Source organism: Camelina sativa, chromosome 7 (genome assembly GCF_000633955.1).
Source record: "Camelina sativa cultivar DH55 chromosome 7, Cs, whole genome shotgun sequence".
Classification (NCBI taxonomy): Eukaryota; Viridiplantae; Streptophyta; class Magnoliopsida; order Brassicales; family Brassicaceae; genus Camelina; species Camelina sativa.
In genome coordinates, this window is record NC_025691.1 from 7615598 (window position 1) to 7637037 (window position 21440).

The following is a 21440-nucleotide window of genomic DNA, read 5'->3' on the forward strand; positions in this document are numbered from 1 at the left end:
TCTCGAATTGAGTAACATCATAGTAATATAATTATAGCTACTTCATTTAAAACTATATACTAGTTTCTTTGTTAAATCAAATCATATCTTGACTCCAAAATTCACAATGTACAAGTCTAGATTTGTGTTCACAGGGTTTCAAAATAGATAAATGGTCATTAAATACTTTATATAAAATAAAATAAATTTTTAATTATAAGAAATCAACCTTTTCAATGTCACTATAATATAATCTTTAAAATCATTATGGGGCAAATCACATATATTAAGAAGAATTAAGGGACTAAAGAACAAAACAAAAATACTTCAAAAATAAAAATAAAACATTCGAAAGTTTTCAAATCACCTTTTCTTTATTTGCGTGTTTGTCCTTTTGCGCAACGGTCGGATCACGGATTTTTTTTTACAAACATAACGGTTCAAAATTTAACGCCGTTAGGCTCTATGAAGCGTCTAACAAGTCAAACGACAAACGCCTGCCTACCGTAACGGCTCATTTATTTGTTTTATTTTTATTTTAATCCTCCCTCAAAAAAATTCATATTTTAGCTCTTTCGTTCTAATTTAACCTTCTTCTTTTTTTTAATTTTGTTTCTCTCAGAAGCGTCTTTATATTTTTTTCATTCTTCATTCATCTCTCTTCTTCTTCATCGGCGAAGATAAAAAAAAAAAAACTAAACCACCATCGCAAAATTCAAATTCGAATTTGTATTTGTAATCGCGAGACTGCTTCAAGGAAATCGGAATCTAAACTGCTCGATCGGGTACATTTCTTCGCTCATTCCTCCTGATTTAGAGACGCGTTTTTGAGTTTTCGTATCTTCCATTGACGATTCTAATCGTAGTTTATTTTCGAGGTGTATGCGTGATTTGTAGGGTTGAAACTTGGATTAATTTGAGATTACGGATTTGTTTTTTTTTTTTTTTTTTTTGGTTCAATGTTTAGGGCGTGATTTCGTTAATTTGTAAATTCGATTTGTGATTTTGAGTTGTATTGATTTGAGATTTAAGCTTTGTTTTTGTGTGGATCCTTACTATGGCGGTTGATAGGGTTTTTGTTTCTCCGTTGATGCAGAGATAGATTAGGTTTTGGTTTGCTTTGCGAAACTATTTTAAGAGGAGATGGATTCTAACAATTCGAAGAGAGGAAGCTCGGCGAAATCTCCATGTCAGACTCCGCGTTCGACTGAGAAGTCAAATCGAGATTTTCGAGTTGTTGACTCAAACTCAACAAATTCAAACTCGAATCCAGTTAGCAAGAATGAGAAAGAGAAGGGTGTGAATATACAAGTCATCGTTCGTTGCAGGTACACTTTGCATAATTCCCTTTTTTGGCAGGACGGTAGTAGTAAGAAGCTTCTTATTTTGGTATTTTAGTGTGCTAATAATCTTTACTCTCTGGTGGTTTTGGTTCTGTGAATTTTCAGACCGTTTAATTCTGAGGAGACTAGGTTACAAACACCTGCGGTACTTACCTGCAATGACCGCAAAAAGGAAGTTGCGGTAGCACAGAATATAGCTGGGAAGCAGATTGATAAAACGTTTTTGTTTGACAAGGTTTTTTTTTTTATCTCATTAAGGCTTTTTAGATAAGTTTCTGAAAGATAGTGTCATGCTTACCAATTTGTGAAATTTGTTAGGTTTTTGGGCCAACATCCCAACAGAAGGACTTGTATCATCAAGCAGTTTCTCCCATTGTTTTCGAGGTTCTTGATGGGTATAATTGCACCATCTTTGCATATGGGCAAACGGGAACTGGTAAGACATACACAATGGAAGGAGGAGCAAGGAAAAAGGTAACCCCAATTCAAGAACATCATTTTTGAAGTATTTTCTCTGATATGGTAACGAATCCTCATTTGATGGAACCTATTTCTTTTCTCTTGCCAGAACGGTGAAATTCCAAGTGATGCAGGTGTTATCCCTAGAGCAGTTAAACAGATATTTGATATACTGGAAGCACAAAGTGCTGCTGAATACAGTTTGAAAGTTTCTTTTCTTGAGCTCTACAATGAAGAACTGACAGACCTTTTAGCTCCTGAAGAAACAAAGTTTACGGATGATAAATCAAAGAAACCTCTGGCCCTTATGGAAGACGGCAAAGGTGGCGTTTTTGTGAGAGGTTTGGAAGAAGAAATAGTGTCTACTGCTGATGAGATTTATAAAGTCTTGGAGAAAGGGTCAGCCAAGAGACGCACAGCAGAGACTCTTCTCAACAAACAAAGTAGTAGATCTCATTCAATATTTTCGGTTACAATCCATATTAAGGAATGTACTCCAGAGGGGGAAGAGATTGTCAAAAGTGGAAAGCTAAATCTTGTTGATCTTGCTGGTTCAGAGAATATTTCACGGTCTGGTGCTCGAGAGGTACACATAACATATAATAGATCCAACAGTATAGAACCATGATTTTATCATTGACAGTATAGTAGTGTGTCTAACCTCATGATTTTACTAACATATATGAGATCACTATATTGCAGGGTAGAGCCAGGGAAGCTGGTGAGATCAACAAAAGTTTGCTCACACTTGGACGTGTCATAAATGCGTTGGTTGAACACTCTGGCCATATTCCATACAGGTAAGAGAAAGATTATGCCTTCACATACCTCTGTCTGGAAGATTTGATACATGATTTACAGGTTTCTAATCGTACGATTATACGCATTTAAATTTCAGAGAAAGCAAGTTGACAAGATTATTGAGAGACTCTTTGGGAGGAAAAACAAAAACATGTGTAATTGCTACAGTGTCACCCTCTGTTCATTGCCTGGAAGAAACACTCAGCACACTTGATTATGCACACCGTGCGAAACACATTAAAAATAAACCAGAGGTCTGTCAAACATAAATATATGAAATATGCTTCTTTTTTATTTCTGCCACTTTACTCATATAACACCTGTTCTGCTACAATCAGGTTAACCAGAAGATGATGAAATCAGCTATTATGAAAGATTTGTATTCTGAAATTGAACGTCTAAAGCAAGGTATATATTTTGTCACATATTGAGGATCTCCTTTGCTTATCAAATACTTAAAGTCTGTTCTTGACTGTATCAGAGGTCTATGCTACAAGGGAGAAAAATGGAATTTATATTCCTAAGGAGAGATATATTCAAGAAGAAGCCGAGAAAAAGGTGCTGTTCTTATCAAGGAATAAGTGCCACAATCATTTCACAATTTTAGATTATAGATTCAGACTTCATTGTCTATCGGTTTCTGCAGGCTATGGCTGAAAAGATAGAGCAAATGGAAGTTGAGGGAGAAGCTAAAGACAAGGTGAGCTTGAAAGGAGTATAGTGAACTTTTGGTTCTCTGTCCTCTTTTCCTGTAAGATAAATTTGCAGTTGGTTCCTTCCCGGCTACCAAATATGCTGACAATCCTGATTGTTGAATGTAGCAAATTGTTGAGCTTCAAGAGTTGTACAACTCGGAACAGCTTGTAACTGCTGGACTGAGAGAGAAGCTTAGTAAAACTGAGGTATTACAAGTTCTTTTGTTCTGCGACTTGTTGCCGAGCACAGTTCCATTTCCACTGACATGCAAGGCCTACCTTCTTATACTCTTTTCTTTCTCTGATTTTAGAAAAAGCTCTGGGAAACGGAACAAGCATTGTTAGATCTCGAAGAGAAACATAGACAGGCAGTTGCAACAATTAAGGATAAAGAGTACTTGATATCCAATCTCCTGAAATCTGGTAAGTTGGTAACAAGCTGAGTTTATTTCTCCTGTTCGTCGATGTTTAAATAGTTGTATCTTTCAGATGATATAACACCTTTTTCACATTTCCTCAGAGAAAACACTTGTTGACCGTGCTATCGAGCTTCAAGCAGAGTTGGCAAATGCAGCATCCGATGTTTCCAACTTGTTTGCCAAAATTGGTGTGTATTGCTCTCTCTCCTCTCTTCCATTTTTGCCATCACATTCTGAAAACTAACTCAGCTTTTGTTTCCAGAGAGGAAGGACAAAATTGAAGACAGCAATAGATCGCTCATCCAAGAGTTCCAGTCACAACTGCTACGGCAACTTGAGCTCTTGAACAACAGTGTTGCAGGTTCAGTGAGCCAGCAGGAAAAACAATTGCAAGACATGGAAAAAGTTATGGCATCTTTCGTATCTGCAAAGACAGAGGTAGGTTACACAATTTTCTAGCTTACCTTTTTAAACAGTGATGCCTATCTTCGGTTATGTTTACTCACACAATTAATCGTATTCTCTACAGGCTACTGAAACACTACAGGGAAGATTAGCACAGTTGAAGGAAAAGTACAATTCAGGCATCAAGTCTTTAGATGATATAGCAGGGAACTTAGATAAAGACAGCCAATCGACTTTGAATGACTTGAACTCGGAAGTGACAAAACATTCTTGTGCACTGGAAGATGTAAGAAGAGAATCATCCTATAGCCTATATCTTATGAAGAACTAATATTCTTATGAGTGACTCTTGACCCTATGAACTGGTGTTTTGAATCAGATGTTTAGAGGATTTACATCAGAGGCGTATGCACTACTTGACGGGCTTCAAGGTAGCCTTCACAATCAAGAGGAGAAGCTCTCTGCATTTACACAGCAACAGCGCGATTTGCATTCCCGTTCAATGGAGTCTGCTAAATCTGTCTCCACTGTGATGTTAGACTTCTTCAAGACTCTAGACACGCATTCCACTAAGCTGACGAAGCTAGCAGAAGATGCTCAAAACGTCAACGAGCAGAAACTATCTGCATTCACTAAGAAATTTGAGGTAAGTTTTTCGCTACTCCTTGTCTAATTCTATACCACAAATGATATTAAAGCTTCTCTTATGCTAGAATTTATAAGGAAATTGTTCTATATTTCAGGAATCCATTGCAAATGAAGAAAAACAAATGCTTGAAAAAGTGGCGGAGTTACTAGCGAGTTCAAACGCTAGGAAGAAGGAATTGGTTCAGATGGCTGTGCAGGATATTCGCGACGGATCATCATCCCAAACCGGTGCACTGCAGCAAGAAATGTCTGCAATGAAAGATTCAGCTTCTTCAGTTAAAGTCCAATGGAACGCTCACATGAGCCAAGCGGAATCTCATCATCTCGATAACATTTCCGCAGTTGAGGTTGCAAAGGAAGATATGCAAAACATGCTTCTAAAATGGTATTTTTCACTTTCTATTCGATTCAACCCAAAACAAACTCAATTACTTTGTTATGCCAGTTTTAATTCTTTGACTACATCATTGTTTTTCATAGCCTGGAGAATTCCAAAACCGGAACTCAACAATGGAAGACCGCTCAAGAATCTTTGGTCGATCTAGAGAAGAGGAATGTTGCATCCGCGGATTCTATCATCCGGTAATGCACCTTCCTTGCTAATCCCTATTTTCTATATACAATATCCAAATTCAAACTGATCTTATTTATGTTAATAATGATATAAAAACCAGAGGAGCCATAGAAAACAATGAGAAACTACGAGCTCAGTTTTCTTCTGCGGTCTCAACCACATTAAGCGATGTCGATTCGGCAAACAGCGATATCCTCTCATCCATTGACCGTAAGTAATCTAATTCAGTTTTCCATTCATATATATAAATCCATATATTTGATTCTAATCATTTTAAATTCGCAGAATCTTTACAACTCGATAAAGTCGCATCAGCGGATGTTAATTCCACAATCGCTCCTTGTTCTGAAAACTTGAAAGAACTAAGAAGCCACCATGATGGCAACGTAGTAGACATCAAAGAAAAGACAGGAAAATGTCTTGGTCACGAGTACAAGGTAACACGATCTGTTCATTTTTATTTTAATCATGATTGAATTGGACAAAAAATTGTTTATATTTATCAAAATTGTAAATTAATAGGTGGATGAAGCAACAAGCTCAACGCCAAGGAAGAGAGTGTACAACATCCCAACGGTTGGATCAATAGAAGAACTGAAAACGCCGTCGTTTGAGGAATTGTTGAAAGCGTTTCACGATTCCTCCAAGTCGCCCAAACAGATGCTTCAGCAATCTAACGGAGATGCTAAACACCTTAGTAGTAACGGTCGACCACCGTTAACGGCGATCAACTGAAAAAGATACGTTTTGTGTTCCGTGAAATTTATAGTAACACGGTAACAAGAGTGTATAGAACGATCAGATCTCTCCGTTTTATTCTGAACTCGGTGTCCTAGTTATTTTACATTTTTTTCATGACAAAGATCAAATTCCCAAAATTATATATTTGTTTTTATCCCTTCGAAAGAATCATTTGAGGAGAAAAATATAATTTGGAACTTATAGTTAGTAAACATGGGGTGATACATTAAAGATTTAAATGTTACTATGTTGTTATACAGTTGAAAGAGTTTTATTATACAAAATAATAATAATAATAACTTAAGAAAACAATTTAATATTTTTAAAAGAAAAAGTAATAGTTTTTTTTATGGCTAATTGAGAGTTTAATCAAACGATTAATACCAATTAACACTGCCTTTAGGATTTAGCATCGATATATCTATATTTTTGGAATTAGCATCTCAAAATTTACTATCAACATTTACAACTGAAAAGTGCATTATATATATATATGAGCCTTAAACTCGAATAATACTCAGCAAAAGAACTCACACACACCGATCGAGGATATATGTTGTTCTCAAAAGGATTTTTCTACTCCAATACAACTTTTACGGTTTTACCTATTTCCAAGCTAAATTTTTCTTCTGTTATTTTCCTTCAACTTTCACTAGGGCCACCTAACAACCCCTTTGTAATGCCATTAATCAAAACTCCAACCTAGCTCCCCAGTCCCCTCAACTACCTCAAGGACCTCACCAAAATGATTATCCTAGGTCGTTCCCACATACAATCCCTTGTTTCAGCAGCCATTCCTTTTTACAGGTTTTATTTGTTCTATGTGTTCTTTACAGCGAGGTGCCTCTCCCCTGTTCTGAGAGAGACCTTTGTTGGTTCACCACCAGCTCCACCATATATAGCTTTGTTCTACCAAGAAAGGGGGACTAATGTTGTTCTCCTGAAACCGAACACACAATACTTGTAACATGTATACTTTGAAATATGTTACACTATGAATCTATACTATTAATTGGGAAGCACACTTAGGGATAAAAAAAAACAATAAAATCAGTATGCCATGAAATGCCCTTAAATAAAAATCTTTAGAGAACACAAAAAGAGAACGACAAGGGAAAATTTGTAAGATTAAATGGCCTTGACACTCGGATCCTAACCGACCCAGTTTAAACATATTCGGATCCTGTTTTGCTAGATTGACTATGGAATATATAATCCCTTATCCAATCACGCTGGTTGCCTGCAAAAAAAAAGAAAACAAAAGGATTAAACCAACCAGAAACAAAAATATATGTTAGTTAAGGAATATATGATTGAATTGAAATTTCTATAAAAAAAAAGCGAATTGCCTTAACTATCACCAATACCAATCTCATTACATATAATACCAAACAATTAAACAATATCTGCTATTTAATCGGACTCAATCATTACCCGAATCAACGAATCAGCCTTGACAATATTTTTTTAAACAAAACTTTCAAAAACTAGAACAATTAATCCCTAAGCATCCTCTATATTTTCATCTCAAATCAATATCACAACCAAGTCAGTATCCCTAATAATTAGTAACTACAATAACTGCATTAATCACAAACAGTAATATAGGCATTAGTTTACGTAGGATTGAAATCTCATATTATTGATATTTTACCAAATAACATTTAAACATAACTACAAATATGGAATATAATCTTATCAAATCGAGAAAAATATAGAATGATGATTCAATTTTTTCTACACATTAAATAGAATACGAAATTAAGATATTCGAATTTATGGAAAAATACAGAAACTAAATATCGTCAACAATTGTTTACAAACTTTTGTATATAAATATAGCATTCGGGTTCTACATTTTTAGTAACCTAAAGCTCTAAAAGCATCTCCATTGGTTGCTCATTAACAAAGTTGCTTAAAAAGAATTTTGTCATAAATTTTGAAAAATAATATGTTAAGCAATTCATTAAGAAACTTTGAAATTTCATGGGTCCAATGATTGATCCTAAACTATTACAATTACATGTATGCAAGTATATATCTACTTCTTCTCTTCTTCATTGTCTTCCCTAATACCAAAATCTATACAAGACCCAAAACACTTTACAATATGATGATTCCTTATATCACTCTGTTTGTGTACCGGCTTGAGAGGTTTCTTCAGGTTGATCAGATCTGGAGTCATTAGCAACGACAGTAGGCGGAGACCATTGATCAGGGACCATGAGGAAGTAAGTAGTCATTGTCTTGCCTTTCTGAATCTTCTCTTATATTGCTTTGGAGAAATTACGGTTGGTGCTTCATTCTTTCTGAATCTTCTATTATTCTTTGGTGCTGCAAACAAGTTTGAATAACAGAAGAACAATTGTATTTGTATATATGAAGCCTAACACACAATTTTAAAATAACCAAATCTTTGGAAAGTGGTATCAAAAGCCTGTGGAGAAGAGAGAAAGAGAGAGAACCTGGTAGGCCAAGAAATCACACTTGTGCATAGCTAGGGTCCTTTTTAAGTAAAAAAGCAAAAAGAGCTAGGTCATGTTTTCTTTTGCTGTTTCGATCACTCGCTCTTTAATCTGAAGATTGTATTGGTATAATTACCTCATTGATCCCAAATCTGGGGGCAAAGTAGCGGCTACAGAAATCAAATGGAGAAGCAGCGGCAGTCACCATCATTCCTTCACAAGGGCATTTCGATATCTCATCTAGTCTTGGCTGCAACTCAACGACTGACTCCCAAGATGAAAGCACAACCTGCAATGAATCTCAATGGGCGCCATAGCTAGAGTAGAAAAATATGGAGACAGATAGTGAAAATATATGTATATATTACGAGATGTCTTTCTCTGTGGCTTTAACAGAAGAACAATTGCTTCTTGAACATGAAACTCATTCAATGTAAGAAACATACAACCGATCATTCAAACTAAAAAGACATGAGTATGTATGATTACTAAGCAGAACAACTAGGAAGTTAATCTTAGCCTGCTTCGATCTATCTATACTCAGACCTCAATTATAAGCGTTTATTTATTCAACAAAGTCCTCCTAACATTGTTAACTCTTTTTCCCACAGATGTACAAGTCCATTCATCGATCAAACTAAGATAGGAACCCAAAATCACCAACATAAAAGAAGGAGATACGAACCTCGTAACAAAGTTAACTTCAAACCAATCAAGGTTCGGATACAAATTCTTAGCCTTGTCAACGCATATCTTCGCTCCATTGTAATCATTCTCCGAAAGTTTCTTCTCAGCCATATTCATTGCTATTTTAACTTCTTCCTCGTTAGATTCCACTGTGGTTATATTTCTCTACTAGAACAAATCAGAGAAACAAACAAGATTCTCTGTAAACATTCCCAAACAAAAGAGGTTCAATGATTTAAGAATAAGAAAGGAAGATGAATTACCTTGTATGAGCTCTTACTATGGTCTCCACTTTGTAGTCGACGCCAGCGATATAGACGAGACGACGGCAAAGAACAAAGAAACAAAAAAAAATTCCCTAGCCACTCACATACCGACACGTTATAGTTAAGATACAACTCTAAAAACTCTTAAATTAGCATCGATGGTTAAGTTTTTAGCGCTGTTTTCATTTTTTTAATTACTTTTAATTCTGAAAGTTTCTAAAAAATTGATTAAACTACCACCAATGGAGATGCTCTAATGTCTTTCACTCAAAAACATCCATCACAAAACAAACAAAAAGATTGATGGATTCACATACCTTAATAACATTAAGCTTTTAAAACGAGTTAGCAAATCCAAGCATCCAAACCAGGATCCTTCAATCATGGAAGCAATTCACTAAGCATACTGGATATATCAATTTGTACGTATCTAAGAATATAGTAGAGATAAGCTACTAATATTTCTTTTTTCTTATGTTTTACATCAATATTTAAGTTTTTTAATTTGTGTTCCTAACAATTTTGCAGCTGAAAAGTACAATTGATAAGTCTGCAAATCAGAATTCTCAACTCTTAGGATTTTCAAACAATCAACAATTGGTAAGGATTTATTTATATCTTCATCTACGATACTAGATCTAATTTGATTTTAAATAAATCATGTTAAGAAGAATCTAATTAGTTTTGACCAAAAAAAAAAAAGAAGAATCTAATTAGTATTTCAATATTTTATAATTGTATAGAACCTGTCAAAATATTTGTTTTTACTTTGCTTCGTGTAAGAATCAAACTATACAAGATTTTTGGTTTGTTCTAATATGTTTTCTTTATGGTTCAAACAGATTTATGTGGTTTACCCACGTATTCTATACAACGGTTTGCCAATAAAAAAAGGTAAACATATATAACTAACTTTTATCTTGGTTTTTGCTAAGTAACCATAAGCCATTCAAAACACTATTTTTTAATATCTCACCTTTTGGTACGACAGCATCAACTTCCATACTTGATAGACTTGATGAGCTACTGCAATCAGAAGGGAAAACAAATTATTCAGGTAATCTTTTCAATCGTAGAAATTTTTTCCAGATTTGAAATCGATGGTATAGTTGATCTTAATTCATAACGAATCCTACAAAATTAATCTTACAAAATGAATCCTACAAAATTAATCTTATAAAATGAATCCTAAAATCATAATGAAGTATGAAGACATATAACACATTTTTACTTTGACATAGAGTCTAGAAAAAAATCAATAAATGAAAGAAATACTTTATAGTAAAGCATTGAATTCTTGCATGTCATGGATTCAAATCAAATTGGGCATATCAATTTTTCTATCCAAATTGAAAATGGAAATTAAATATTCTAAGATTATTCGAAGACGTCCAGTTTAAAGAAAGAAAGTTTTTTTTTTTTTTGGACAAACCAAGAAAGAAAGTTTATGGGCACATTATTGTTATGTCAAAGCATGTATCTCATAAACTTGGACTAACACAAATTTTTTAACTATCCTCCTAAATGTATGGCATGAGTATGTGGTGATGTAAACTTAGTGAATTACATCTTATCCAGACTCTATACAGTCCCTAGCCAAGATCTGAAAACGAATATTTTTAGTAACTATTTTTCACCTGATATGGAGCTGAAGTGTACAGGTATAACGAAAGAAGAAGCTCAAATGGTTGATCGATTAGCGGCAAAATAGAAGCCGACGGTTCTGGTAATCGTGGAAAGATAGAAGCCGACGGGTCTGTTGATAATTGCTAGATAGAAGTCGATGGTTCGGCGGTAGAGATTATCGATCGACGAAGTGAAACATCTGTGACATGATTCTTCTCGGCATGGTGACGGTGACTCAAAAGTCAAAAGGGACGTTTGTGTGGATACGATGAACCCACACAATATCTAATCGGAATGGGGGGATCTTCTTATCTAACAATGGCCTTTTTAATAAATGTTAAAAAAAAAAATTTACTTGGGTATAGATTTATGATAAATAAAAATATACAATATACTTAATTAAATAATAATATTGTACGTTTAATATGTTATGTTATGAAACGAATTATGTTATGTTAGGAAAAATATGACAATTCCTAAAATATGTCTAAAAGAATGATTATTGAACCAGAACCAACCAGTTTGTTAGGTCATTAGGTTGTTGGTTTGTATCAATATTTGCTAATTTTATAAATTTGGTTTGATAGGTTCATGGGTTTTAATCATTGTTACTGATTTTATAAATTTCATAATTTACAAGTTTAATAAAATTTTTACTACGGGTAAAAACATATAAAATTCATTATGAGACAGGTCTATCAGAATGTGTTTGACCAACTTGACAATTTGGGTCATATGACGGAGAATTTTTAATTTTTGGTATTTTTAATCCGGTTGATAGTTTATGGATTTAATAAAAATCTAATTAATTACTAATTAGATTCATATTTGATCTGAATTTCATGTCATCCGGATTTCTTGGTGAAACTATTATTATCTCAATGCTATATCAAATAATTGTATTCATGAATATAATCCCGTACAAACGTCCGAATCCAAATTTGATTTAACACACCTAAACAAATTATTGAAAATATTTAGATTAGTTTAAAATAATATACATGTAATATCACTTAACTATATTATATCTTAATTTTTTCTTATAAATATCACCCATGCAGGTTTAAAAAATTTACTCTCTCGAATTCGTTAATTGACGACAAGTCTGAAGGAAACGGTGAGGAAGAAGACAATTTCTCACTTCAAAGAGCTTGGCTTTTGTTACTCGTTTCGCTGTTGGGTTCTTGAAAAAGTTATGCCCTTTTGTTGTTTGATTAAATGCCCCAATGAGATTATCCTGAATCTGATCTCTATATCCCAATTAGGTTTCTATGATTTTCTTAGGAGGGCTGAGCTAAAGTTTCGATTTTTTAAAACTTGACATATGCATTTCTAAAGTTCGTGTTTTTGTATGTTTCTGTGAAATTCTGCTTTGGGTTTTGGTGAATGAAGAGATATATGATGATGACATGTTGCTCTAAAATGGACAGGACCTGAAGAAAAAGGCACTGTTTCCTCTTCACCATGAAGTTCCTTGTAAAGGAGAAGTATTGTTTGATTCAAATGGTTCAAGACGTTTTCGTCTGGTGGTAGCAGTAATGTTCTTAAACATAGAACAATGGCTGCTGCAACCACGCTTGGCAGGGATTGATTGTAGGATGAAGAGTTGTAAAATACCAATCCCGTATTGCTATTCGCTTAGAGGAAAATTATGCTTGGTTAGGGCGTCATCAGAGAACAAGGTTACCAAAAAGAGAATTCAACTGTTAGATTCTTACTTTGGGAAACTTTGGAACGAGGATGAGAAGCCTTCTATGTCAGCTGGAGATGATATTGATCAGAAAGTTGAAACCAATGCTGATAAAGAGTTGGATTCTTTTGAGTGTTTATCTTGACAAACTAGAAAAAGGTATAATACAATGTTCTTAATACAATATTCTTGAATTTGGTGTCTTGTTGCTTGATCTTGTCTGGTGTTCTTTCTGATAATGCCACTTATTTGACTCTCAGATGCAAAATCTAAAGATTTCATGTTGATGTCTGTTAACTTTACACCATCCGGAGGTCAGCTAACTGTTACAGCTTCCTTGAGGAAAGATCAGCTTGGACGTTCTGTGCATCTTGCTAATTTAGAGATGAGGTAATATATTTTTAATTAGAATGCACAGTATGATGTTAACAAAAAAGAAGTGCATTGAGGATATTGGGTTGATGAAAACAGGTTAACGCAGACGGGAGCTGGGATACCCGAGTTTTTACTAAACCAAATGTTTGGGACTGAGGAAGATGTGTCAGAAGAAGGATTAAGCTTGATGGTTAGCCGGAAACTGGTGAAGCTGATGAATGGAGATGTTCAGTACTTGAGACAAGCTGGGAAATCAAGTTTCATTATCACTGCAGAACTCGCTGCAGCAAACAAAGTAGTCCCCAAAAGAGATAGGGGTCAATAGTCACTGGATTTTCTTTGTTTGTTCCTTTCTTTATCACTTTTTGTTTTGGTTTCAAATTTCAGTGACGATGATATATCCATCCATTTTACATCTTCTGTGAACTCTTTTCTGAAGCTGTATATATGGATGCATATGTATCTCCTCTCGAGTGTTTTGGTTTCATGATGTATCATTCAAAAGCTGATGTACGAGAGAAATAAAGTTAATTCACGGTCTCAAAACAAATACTCTTTAGTCTAACAATCTCCTCCTTGTAAAGTTCCATTCAGATCTTATTAACTTCTTTTTGATGATAGAGAGGATAAACTTAATGCGGTGAACTTCTGCAGCTAGAGTATATGCCTTGTGGTCAGTACAAACAAGCCAGAATTTACATGTAATCTATGATCCTTGACTATGTTTCAAGAGTTCTTGGTTTCAAAAAATTTGGCACAAATCTATATTACAATTAATCATTTTCTCCATTTATGAATTCTATTTCTATTGTAATATGTTTTATGCTTTGTATGTTTAAAAATTAATTAAATACAATATTTTCTATTTTCTAATATCTTAAATGTTTACACATTTATACCACTTCTATTCTATTTAAAAATTTTAAATTTCAAAAAACAATATTTTCAAAAATAAGAGACCCAAAATTAGAACCTACCATTGGAAGAGAAAATTTTAACTAAAAGATCATGGGTTCTTATATTCAAAACAATACACAATTAATTCATAAAAAATCAAACAGTGTTTAATATCCTCCTAACTAGGACTAATGGTTTGTTATTTATGACACATTCTATAATTATACAAATTTATTCAACATAATCACAATCACGCACTCAACAATCACCAATCACCATCACAACTTTATTGAACATTAGTATTCCCATCCCATATATATTGAATTATATCGATTTGTTTGAGTAAACTATATTTTCCTCAGATCACATCATATACTATAAGTCTAATTAAAAAAAGAAGAGAAGTTATAAGTCTAATTAAAAAATAAACCCATAATATTTTCTTAGCCCAAATTTTCCGTTATTCAACCATAGTCATACTATATCAAAATACGATTTTTTTTTTGTCAAACACTAATACTATAATCAAATCATGTGTGTATGTGTATGATGGATATATATATATATACACGGCATTTCATAATAATGATGTGAAGTTGTAATTGCCTTAATTAACAGAAAGCAGCAAATCTTTGTAACCACTTTAAAATTATTATTATTAAGAGAAAATAAAAGAGAGAAAGGAGAGAATCATGGTACACATCAAAAGAAAAGGTGACCACATCAAAATAAAGAGTGAAGTTACACATTAGACAAAGGAGATCTTTCTCACTGTCTAGTCCTAAAGACAATAGCCTACACATGCATGCATGCATGCATGCAATTACAGAAACCAAGACACCCATTTTAACAACTCATAATAACTCCTAGCCCCATCAAAGATCTTACAAAAAAAACTTTTAACAAAATTAATTAAAAGAAACTACCCACTAGTTCTACTGCGGAGCTAGATAGAGACATATGAAAGGAGAGATAGAGAGATGTGTAGTTTATTCAACGAATTGTATCCAACGGCTATTACTTTACCCTCAAGTACACTTGTTTTCTTCTTACCCTTTGACACATCATACAGTACTGATACATGAATGAAACACCTGCAGAATCTCTTTTGTATTTGTTGTCTTTTCTTTAAAGTTTGGTACTGTCTTGCTTTGAGTTGATGGATGAGATTGGGAAAAGTTCAAGGGTTTTCAATGGTATCTTTGCACTGCTCATCATCATGTTACAACATGGAATGGGTGATGTTGATGTTGATGATGATGAGGGATATGATAGTCGTGGGCCCATATCCATCATCATCATCCAATCTCGACCGTACGATGAGTTTGGACCCGTGATTTGTTTATGCATCAACATCTCTTCAGCTCCACTTTTGGTGCAATAATATTCATTCATCACTTTGTTTTGAGCTTCTCCTCCATTTCCCTATATTTTCCATAAAAATGCATATAACAGTGATCAATATGTGTTGAGAACAATATGTTTAGATTATCTCTCCTCTTGTGTAAATTTATTGGTATTTTTGGCTTTCTTTCAAAGGAAGCTTGTAATCATGTAATCTTATTATAATGGAGTGTTTGTAGAAAAAAAATATATATATATATATATATATATATATATAGCCCACCAGCTTAAGTTGCTAAAAAAAAACAATGATCAATATACAATATTTAAAAAGAGGAAAAAAAAAAGTATTAACAAGTTCATCTTCCCCTAAAAAAAAGAGTATTCTCACTTGAGGCTTTCAAATTTTTCATGTAAAACTTTTGTATAACACAAGATATGTATGGTATTGTAATCAAGCATAGAGTAGGTTCAAACCTTCGAATGGTTTTTTTGGTTATATATCCATGAAAGGCCGATTTTTATCATAACATTTGCATCAAAATTTAACTATATAAGAATAAAGCTTAACAACAAAAAAAGGCATACAATTAGATATACATACCGGATGAGGAAGACACATGGGAGAAGCGTGAGAGCAGCAAGTGAAGGACATATGATCATATGGGCGATGATGATGGTAAGGAATATGATGATCAATGATATTACTATTATTATCTGGTTGAGACATGATCATCGGTGATATTGGTTTTGGTTTGATTTGTTGAAGTTGGAGTTGAAGTTGATGTTGTTGTTGATGAAGTTGCTTGGCTAGCTTCTTCCTCAGCTTCTGTCTATCTCTAGCCTTATGGTTCTGAAACCAATAGAAGACGTTTTTACCCTCGATCCGGCCATAGAACGCCAAGTGAGCTGTGATCTGTTGAATCTGAACCGCATTCGGAGTCCGTATACCGCTCCGGTACATCTCTTCCAAGATCATCAGTTGCTCCGGCGTTGGACACCACCTCGTTGAAGCCACAGGACTCATATTAATACTTTTGTTTAAACAAATATTGATATGCTATCTCCACACTCACACTTAGGGTTACATATATATAGAGAGAATGAGATGTGCGTGTGTAGATGTTTATATGGTTAGAGAAAAAATGGTAAAAGTTATAAATATTAAAGTGCATTGGGAAAGGGACGCAAGAGAGGGAAGGGTTAGACAGAAAATAAACATAAAGAAAGAAGATTGTACTATATTGTTTTTTATGTTTTACACTGAAACCGGCCCATCCCATATGCTCCAAATTAATACGTACTCTCTGTAAATTTTGAATATAACGTATAAAGGAATATATTTTTTTGGAATAACTATAGTTTTCACCAATCAAAGTTTATTTTGTGGGGGGGGGGGTTTCACTTTTCTTATACAGTAGTGTATATTAATACATGTAGGAGAGATTTATATGCCATATCACATAATGTGAACTATCTTATTTCCAAATCTTTTGCAAATAATTCAAACATCACTGGTTTCAAATAGAAACGTTAGATATATAATCACTTTTGTAAAAATATGTATTAACACTTCTTTTGTAGAAGAGTTTAGGACATTCTTTAATTAATGATATGCCAACTAATTAAGAGGATAGAGAAAAGAGAGAAGAGGTACAAAAATCAAAGAGAAACAATGAAGGTGCATGGGTTGTCGAGGTGGATCATTCAATAGGTTTTTTTTTATTATAAAAAATATGTACAATTTTCTCATACAATTAATTAAGACATTGACTCATCCATCTGTGTAAACATAAAAACCACAGTCTTATTAGTATTTTTATATTTGTTTTGTGCAGAAAGATAAAACATCATACAAGACAAAGAAAAACGCCAGTACTCATTAACAAATGATAAAACTACATTTTTATGGTTTATAGATATTATCACTAAAATATGATCAATCATATCAAGACCTAGAATAGATAAATATGTATATATCTGTGTGAATTTGCATGTATGATGCAGAGAGAGAGGATGAAAGGAGAATGAGGAGAAACTTAAATGATTATGTCATAATTACTTTATTATGATTTACTTCTCTCTACAGGATGACGTTGACACATCATATTAAAAGAAAAAATAAAATGGGTAAATCTTCTCCAATCTTTACATGGACAGACAAGTTAGTAAATTGGGTAACAACAATGTGAAATGAAAACATACACGTTCTATGTATTTAATTATGTTTCCGTGATTTACATACACATTCTAATTTAATCATAAGTACATTTAATTTTATTTTACATACCATATTATGTAAGAGTTGACATGTATTATTTTAACAGATTTTGTAAACCAATACATAAAATTTTGCTTCAAATATCACATCACAGCATAGAATTGTCTGTTTAGAATCTCCAGAAACTGAGCATTTTGACTTTAACGTCTGCATGCAAAAACATTGCATGCATTAGCATTCGCACCTATTATTAGTTGTCTATAGGCTCTAAAGCCCTGTCTCTGCCCCTCTGTCAACATTCTTGATTCTGGATATTCATTTTTTTTGGGGCCTTAGAGGATATTTATGTTCTCGTCTTGAAGTTCCAAATTTTAAAGTCTACGCAAATAACATTTCAATAAAAAGAAACTAATTAGTTTATACTTTGATTTGGTTGGCTTGGTGAAGAAAGTTTCAGGTCGGTAAATGCAGACATTATAACTTGAATCATGTTATGTTTCCATGATTCCATTTATGTAAATAAAAATCCAATTTAATTTCTTGGACGGATATATATGGTAACGAAAACACCATAGTTAGTTAGTTAAGTTTAGGTTTACTCGTTCCGGACTTCATAACGAATTATCTAAAACTAACATACAATATTGTTAATCAAAATCTAAAATATGTTATATTCTTAATGAATTCATATACCATGAAGGTGTATATACATACACTAAAAGACATTCAAAAACTCACAAGGTTTTGAGCTGATCTTGCAGATATTTTTTGTTCGTAACACGTGATACCAATATAATCTTTTCCTATAATCTTACTAATGATTCCTTCCCTCTCTCTTTATTAATCAATTTTCTAGGAAAAACTTTTGTTTGAAATCATATATTGTTTTTGAGGTTTTTAATGCAATATCTATTAGTTGTTATTGATAAACTGTAAACTTCAAAAATATATATCTATATATATACTATTGGTTTAGATTTTACTGATAAACTTAAATCACAAAATAATGCATTTCTGATTAAATTTTAGTAAATATTCTTAATATGAGTCAAAATAAATTAATTAATTAGAAACAAAGAGAGTAGAAAATTAGTAATATTAATTTTAAAATGTTTACACTAATATTATGTTAGATTACCATGTATACATTCCTTATTCGATATTTTTTTGCTCCTTTTTTTCTTTTTGTAAAAAAAACACTAAGAGACAAGACTATAAATGCATGCATGCAGACAAATTGCAATTTGCCTCTGCATTTCCTTTTAACAGTACTGTCTCTTTTTCAATTCTATTTTCTCTATAGATTAAAAAAAAAAATGTTGTATTCATTCACATAAATGCGTAGTGTTCTGTCAACATTCTTATTAAATCCTAAACTGTTGGTAAAATACCAAACAGCTCTTTTGCTGTTTCGCATTTCCTCTCTTTTGTCCCCATTTGTCTCTATTTCAAACTAAAAATTCTATGAGAACACTTTATTGCACGATGATGCTCGTACGTATGCTTCCGTCTTTTTTCAATTTCATTCACGTACACACGTACGTGCATATACATTGAATCATATACTATAACTAATCTGTAAACTAGTTAAGATTCGCAAACCTACAACAACGACGTACCAATAGATGAAGTTACTGCGAAGTTGGACCATATAAATTATCTCAAAAAGAATGTCAAACTCATTTTTTCAAGTTACTATACTTCAAGAAAACATAACCATTTCGGTTCCATTTTTGAGATACAATCACATCTATTCGACTGAAAATATGCTAAAATTTCATATTTAGCGAAATTCATTACATCGTTGATCATTCACAAAGTTTTCGTAAACAAATACTTGTCAGTTATCATCAGGAAGTTTTATGTAATTTTACTGCGTTTATCTGTTCACAAATAAAAACTAATCACTTGGATAGTTCAGTTTCTAAAGTCTTGATTCGATTGTTTTGTCTTGAATTTTAAATATTGCTTACATAAATCCATATGTGACAGTATAATTTTATAAGAAGCATGATAAATATATACTTTTAATATTTCAGTTTAAGAAATTTGAAACGCTTTCTTTAGGAAAATTGATATGTATACATGAAAACGAAAGTTAAATGATTTTGGTCCAAGACATTTCATTCTTGTCGAGGTCTAAATGTTTCTTTTCAGCTAAAATTATTGAGTTATGATTATAAGCGACGTGTCAGTGTGTAAGTCAACTTTGCCTAAAAATTTTGAGATTCCAATATCAAAACTAAACTATATCTTCTGGATAAACGAAAGAGACCTTAACATCCCAAGTCCGTCAAAGTTAATGTATGTGATACACGTTCTAATTAGTTGCATATATATTTATACATTTCTAACAGTGACCGTTCAATAGATTATTTTTGTCCATCAATATGTACATCATGTATGTGATTCTTTTTCATCTTAGAAGAGGACTCACATCACAGAAGCCTGGAGGTGTCACACTAAACATTTAAAATATAGATTGGTGTAATTGTATCCAAACATTTTATCTATGTTTTGGATATAATATAGTTTTATGGTTTGTATTTCAAATTTTGATGTGTAACTAAAGATGTTGTGTGTCCTAATTAGTTTGATCAAAAAAAAAAAAAAGTGTGTCCTAATTAGTATGTAAAATTGAGAAACTACATTTTATGAACTTAAATAGTTTATATTTCTAACATGAAGATTGTAACATTTTGAACAAGTACGTTCATAAAAATTAAAATTAATAAAAATAATCGCAAAACAGCAGTTGAATATAAAATCATCATTTAAAAGTCCATTCAGGTTTGAATCTTTTGATACCAAATATGACACGTTACAGAAATAAGATATTAGATATGAATGATTAGTTAATTAACAAAATACAAAAAGGTTAAGCTAGAAGAAGAAAAATAACATACAAAAAAACTATTAAAACAAAAAAAGAGAGATGATTTGACGAGTGACTGATCAAAATATGGCAGACACTGTCCGTACCTTTCTTTTCTAAGTTCTGAAATTGCTGACTTTTCTGTTCTTTCTTTCTTTTCTCCTCCCATACACAATTTATTAACCAATCTTCTGGAGTCAATGCAGTTACTTACTTACTTATCCCATTCAATTCAATTCTGATATCTCCTCCACTCCACACACACCTTTTCCTCACATACTTTGACATTTTGACACATTCCTTTGTTATTTCTCTCAAATAGTATTGTCGTTAAAGTACATAGTTGATTTGATTATGTAACCATATCAAGTAAACTTAATAGTTAGTTATACTGTTTGTTTGTTACCAGCAGGTTTCATCTCCACGACCACAAGTATGCATGTTGACAAGCAAACAATAAAAGTAATAATTTTTATATGGTTATTGTAAATGGCCGATGTGTTCATTTTTTTTTTTTTTTAAATAGATACCTTTTTCATTAATAAGCAACGGAAACTTTACAAGAGTTGGAGATTACATTAGAGAAGAACACATTTCAGAAGTAAAACATTATGAGGCTTGGAAGTGAGTGAACCATAAACATAGGTAATCAGCTTGTGGGGGGGGGAGGTAAGTTATTTCGGTCCAACCATAAGAGTCTACGCCGGAGTTGGAGCTGAATATCTCGTTGGAGCTGGGCTTCTGAGCGGAAAGCAGGACCATGGAGTCTAGAGTTTCTCTCTTTCCAAATAGCATAGATCAAAGCATGGAAAACTAGTTTGCAAATTGAATTAAGTTTCCTATTTGTGGTGGGAGACTTAATCCAATTTACAAAACCATCAAAAGTACTTGGAGGAAGGGGTTGAAATCGTTCATAGAATCTATTCCAAA

At 33.0% G+C, this 21440-nt stretch overlaps 2 protein-coding genes and 1 long non-coding RNA gene across 11 annotated transcripts; 1 reads left to right on the plus strand and 2 right to left on the minus strand.

Annotated features, from left to right (window-relative positions):
- Positions 605-6263, plus strand: LOC104700662 (kinesin-like protein KIN-5A). The gene is made up of 21 exons (XM_010416195.1): positions 605-764; positions 1076-1307; positions 1428-1557; positions 1641-1796; positions 1891-2367; positions 2484-2581; positions 2680-2836; positions 2921-2990; positions 3064-3140; positions 3229-3282; positions 3404-3484; positions 3589-3700; positions 3798-3884; positions 3959-4134; positions 4226-4387; positions 4481-4747; positions 4845-5134; positions 5230-5331; positions 5424-5533; positions 5609-5760; positions 5846-6263. Exons 2-21 carry the CDS (start codon positions 1123-1125, stop codon positions 6056-6058), a joined length of 3156 nt encoding a protein of 1051 aa, XP_010414497.1. The 5' UTR covers positions 605-764; positions 1076-1122; the 3' UTR covers positions 6059-6263.
- On the minus strand, positions 8004-11428 carry LOC104700663. Of its 9 annotated transcripts, none has more exons than XR_753625.2 (7): positions 11120-11427; positions 10459-10508; positions 9800-9857; positions 9480-9574; positions 8666-9384; positions 8530-8569; positions 8004-8398 (listed from the first exon to the last, which is right to left on the minus strand). It is a non-coding gene; the product is annotated as an uncharacterized LOC104700663 (long non-coding RNA). The 9 variants fall into 9 exon arrangements; XR_753624.2 differs by having other exon boundaries at positions 8666-9381; positions 11120-11426; XR_753623.2 differs by having other exon boundaries at positions 8666-8846; positions 9215-9381; positions 9480-9857; positions 11120-11426.
- On the minus strand, positions 15137-16441 carry LOC104700664 (WUSCHEL-related homeobox 3-like). The gene is made up of 2 exons (XM_010416197.2): positions 16019-16441; positions 15137-15495 (listed from the first exon to the last, which is right to left on the minus strand). Exons 1-2 carry the CDS (start codon positions 16439-16441, stop codon positions 15199-15201), a joined length of 720 nt encoding a protein of 239 aa, XP_010414499.1. The 3' UTR covers positions 15137-15198.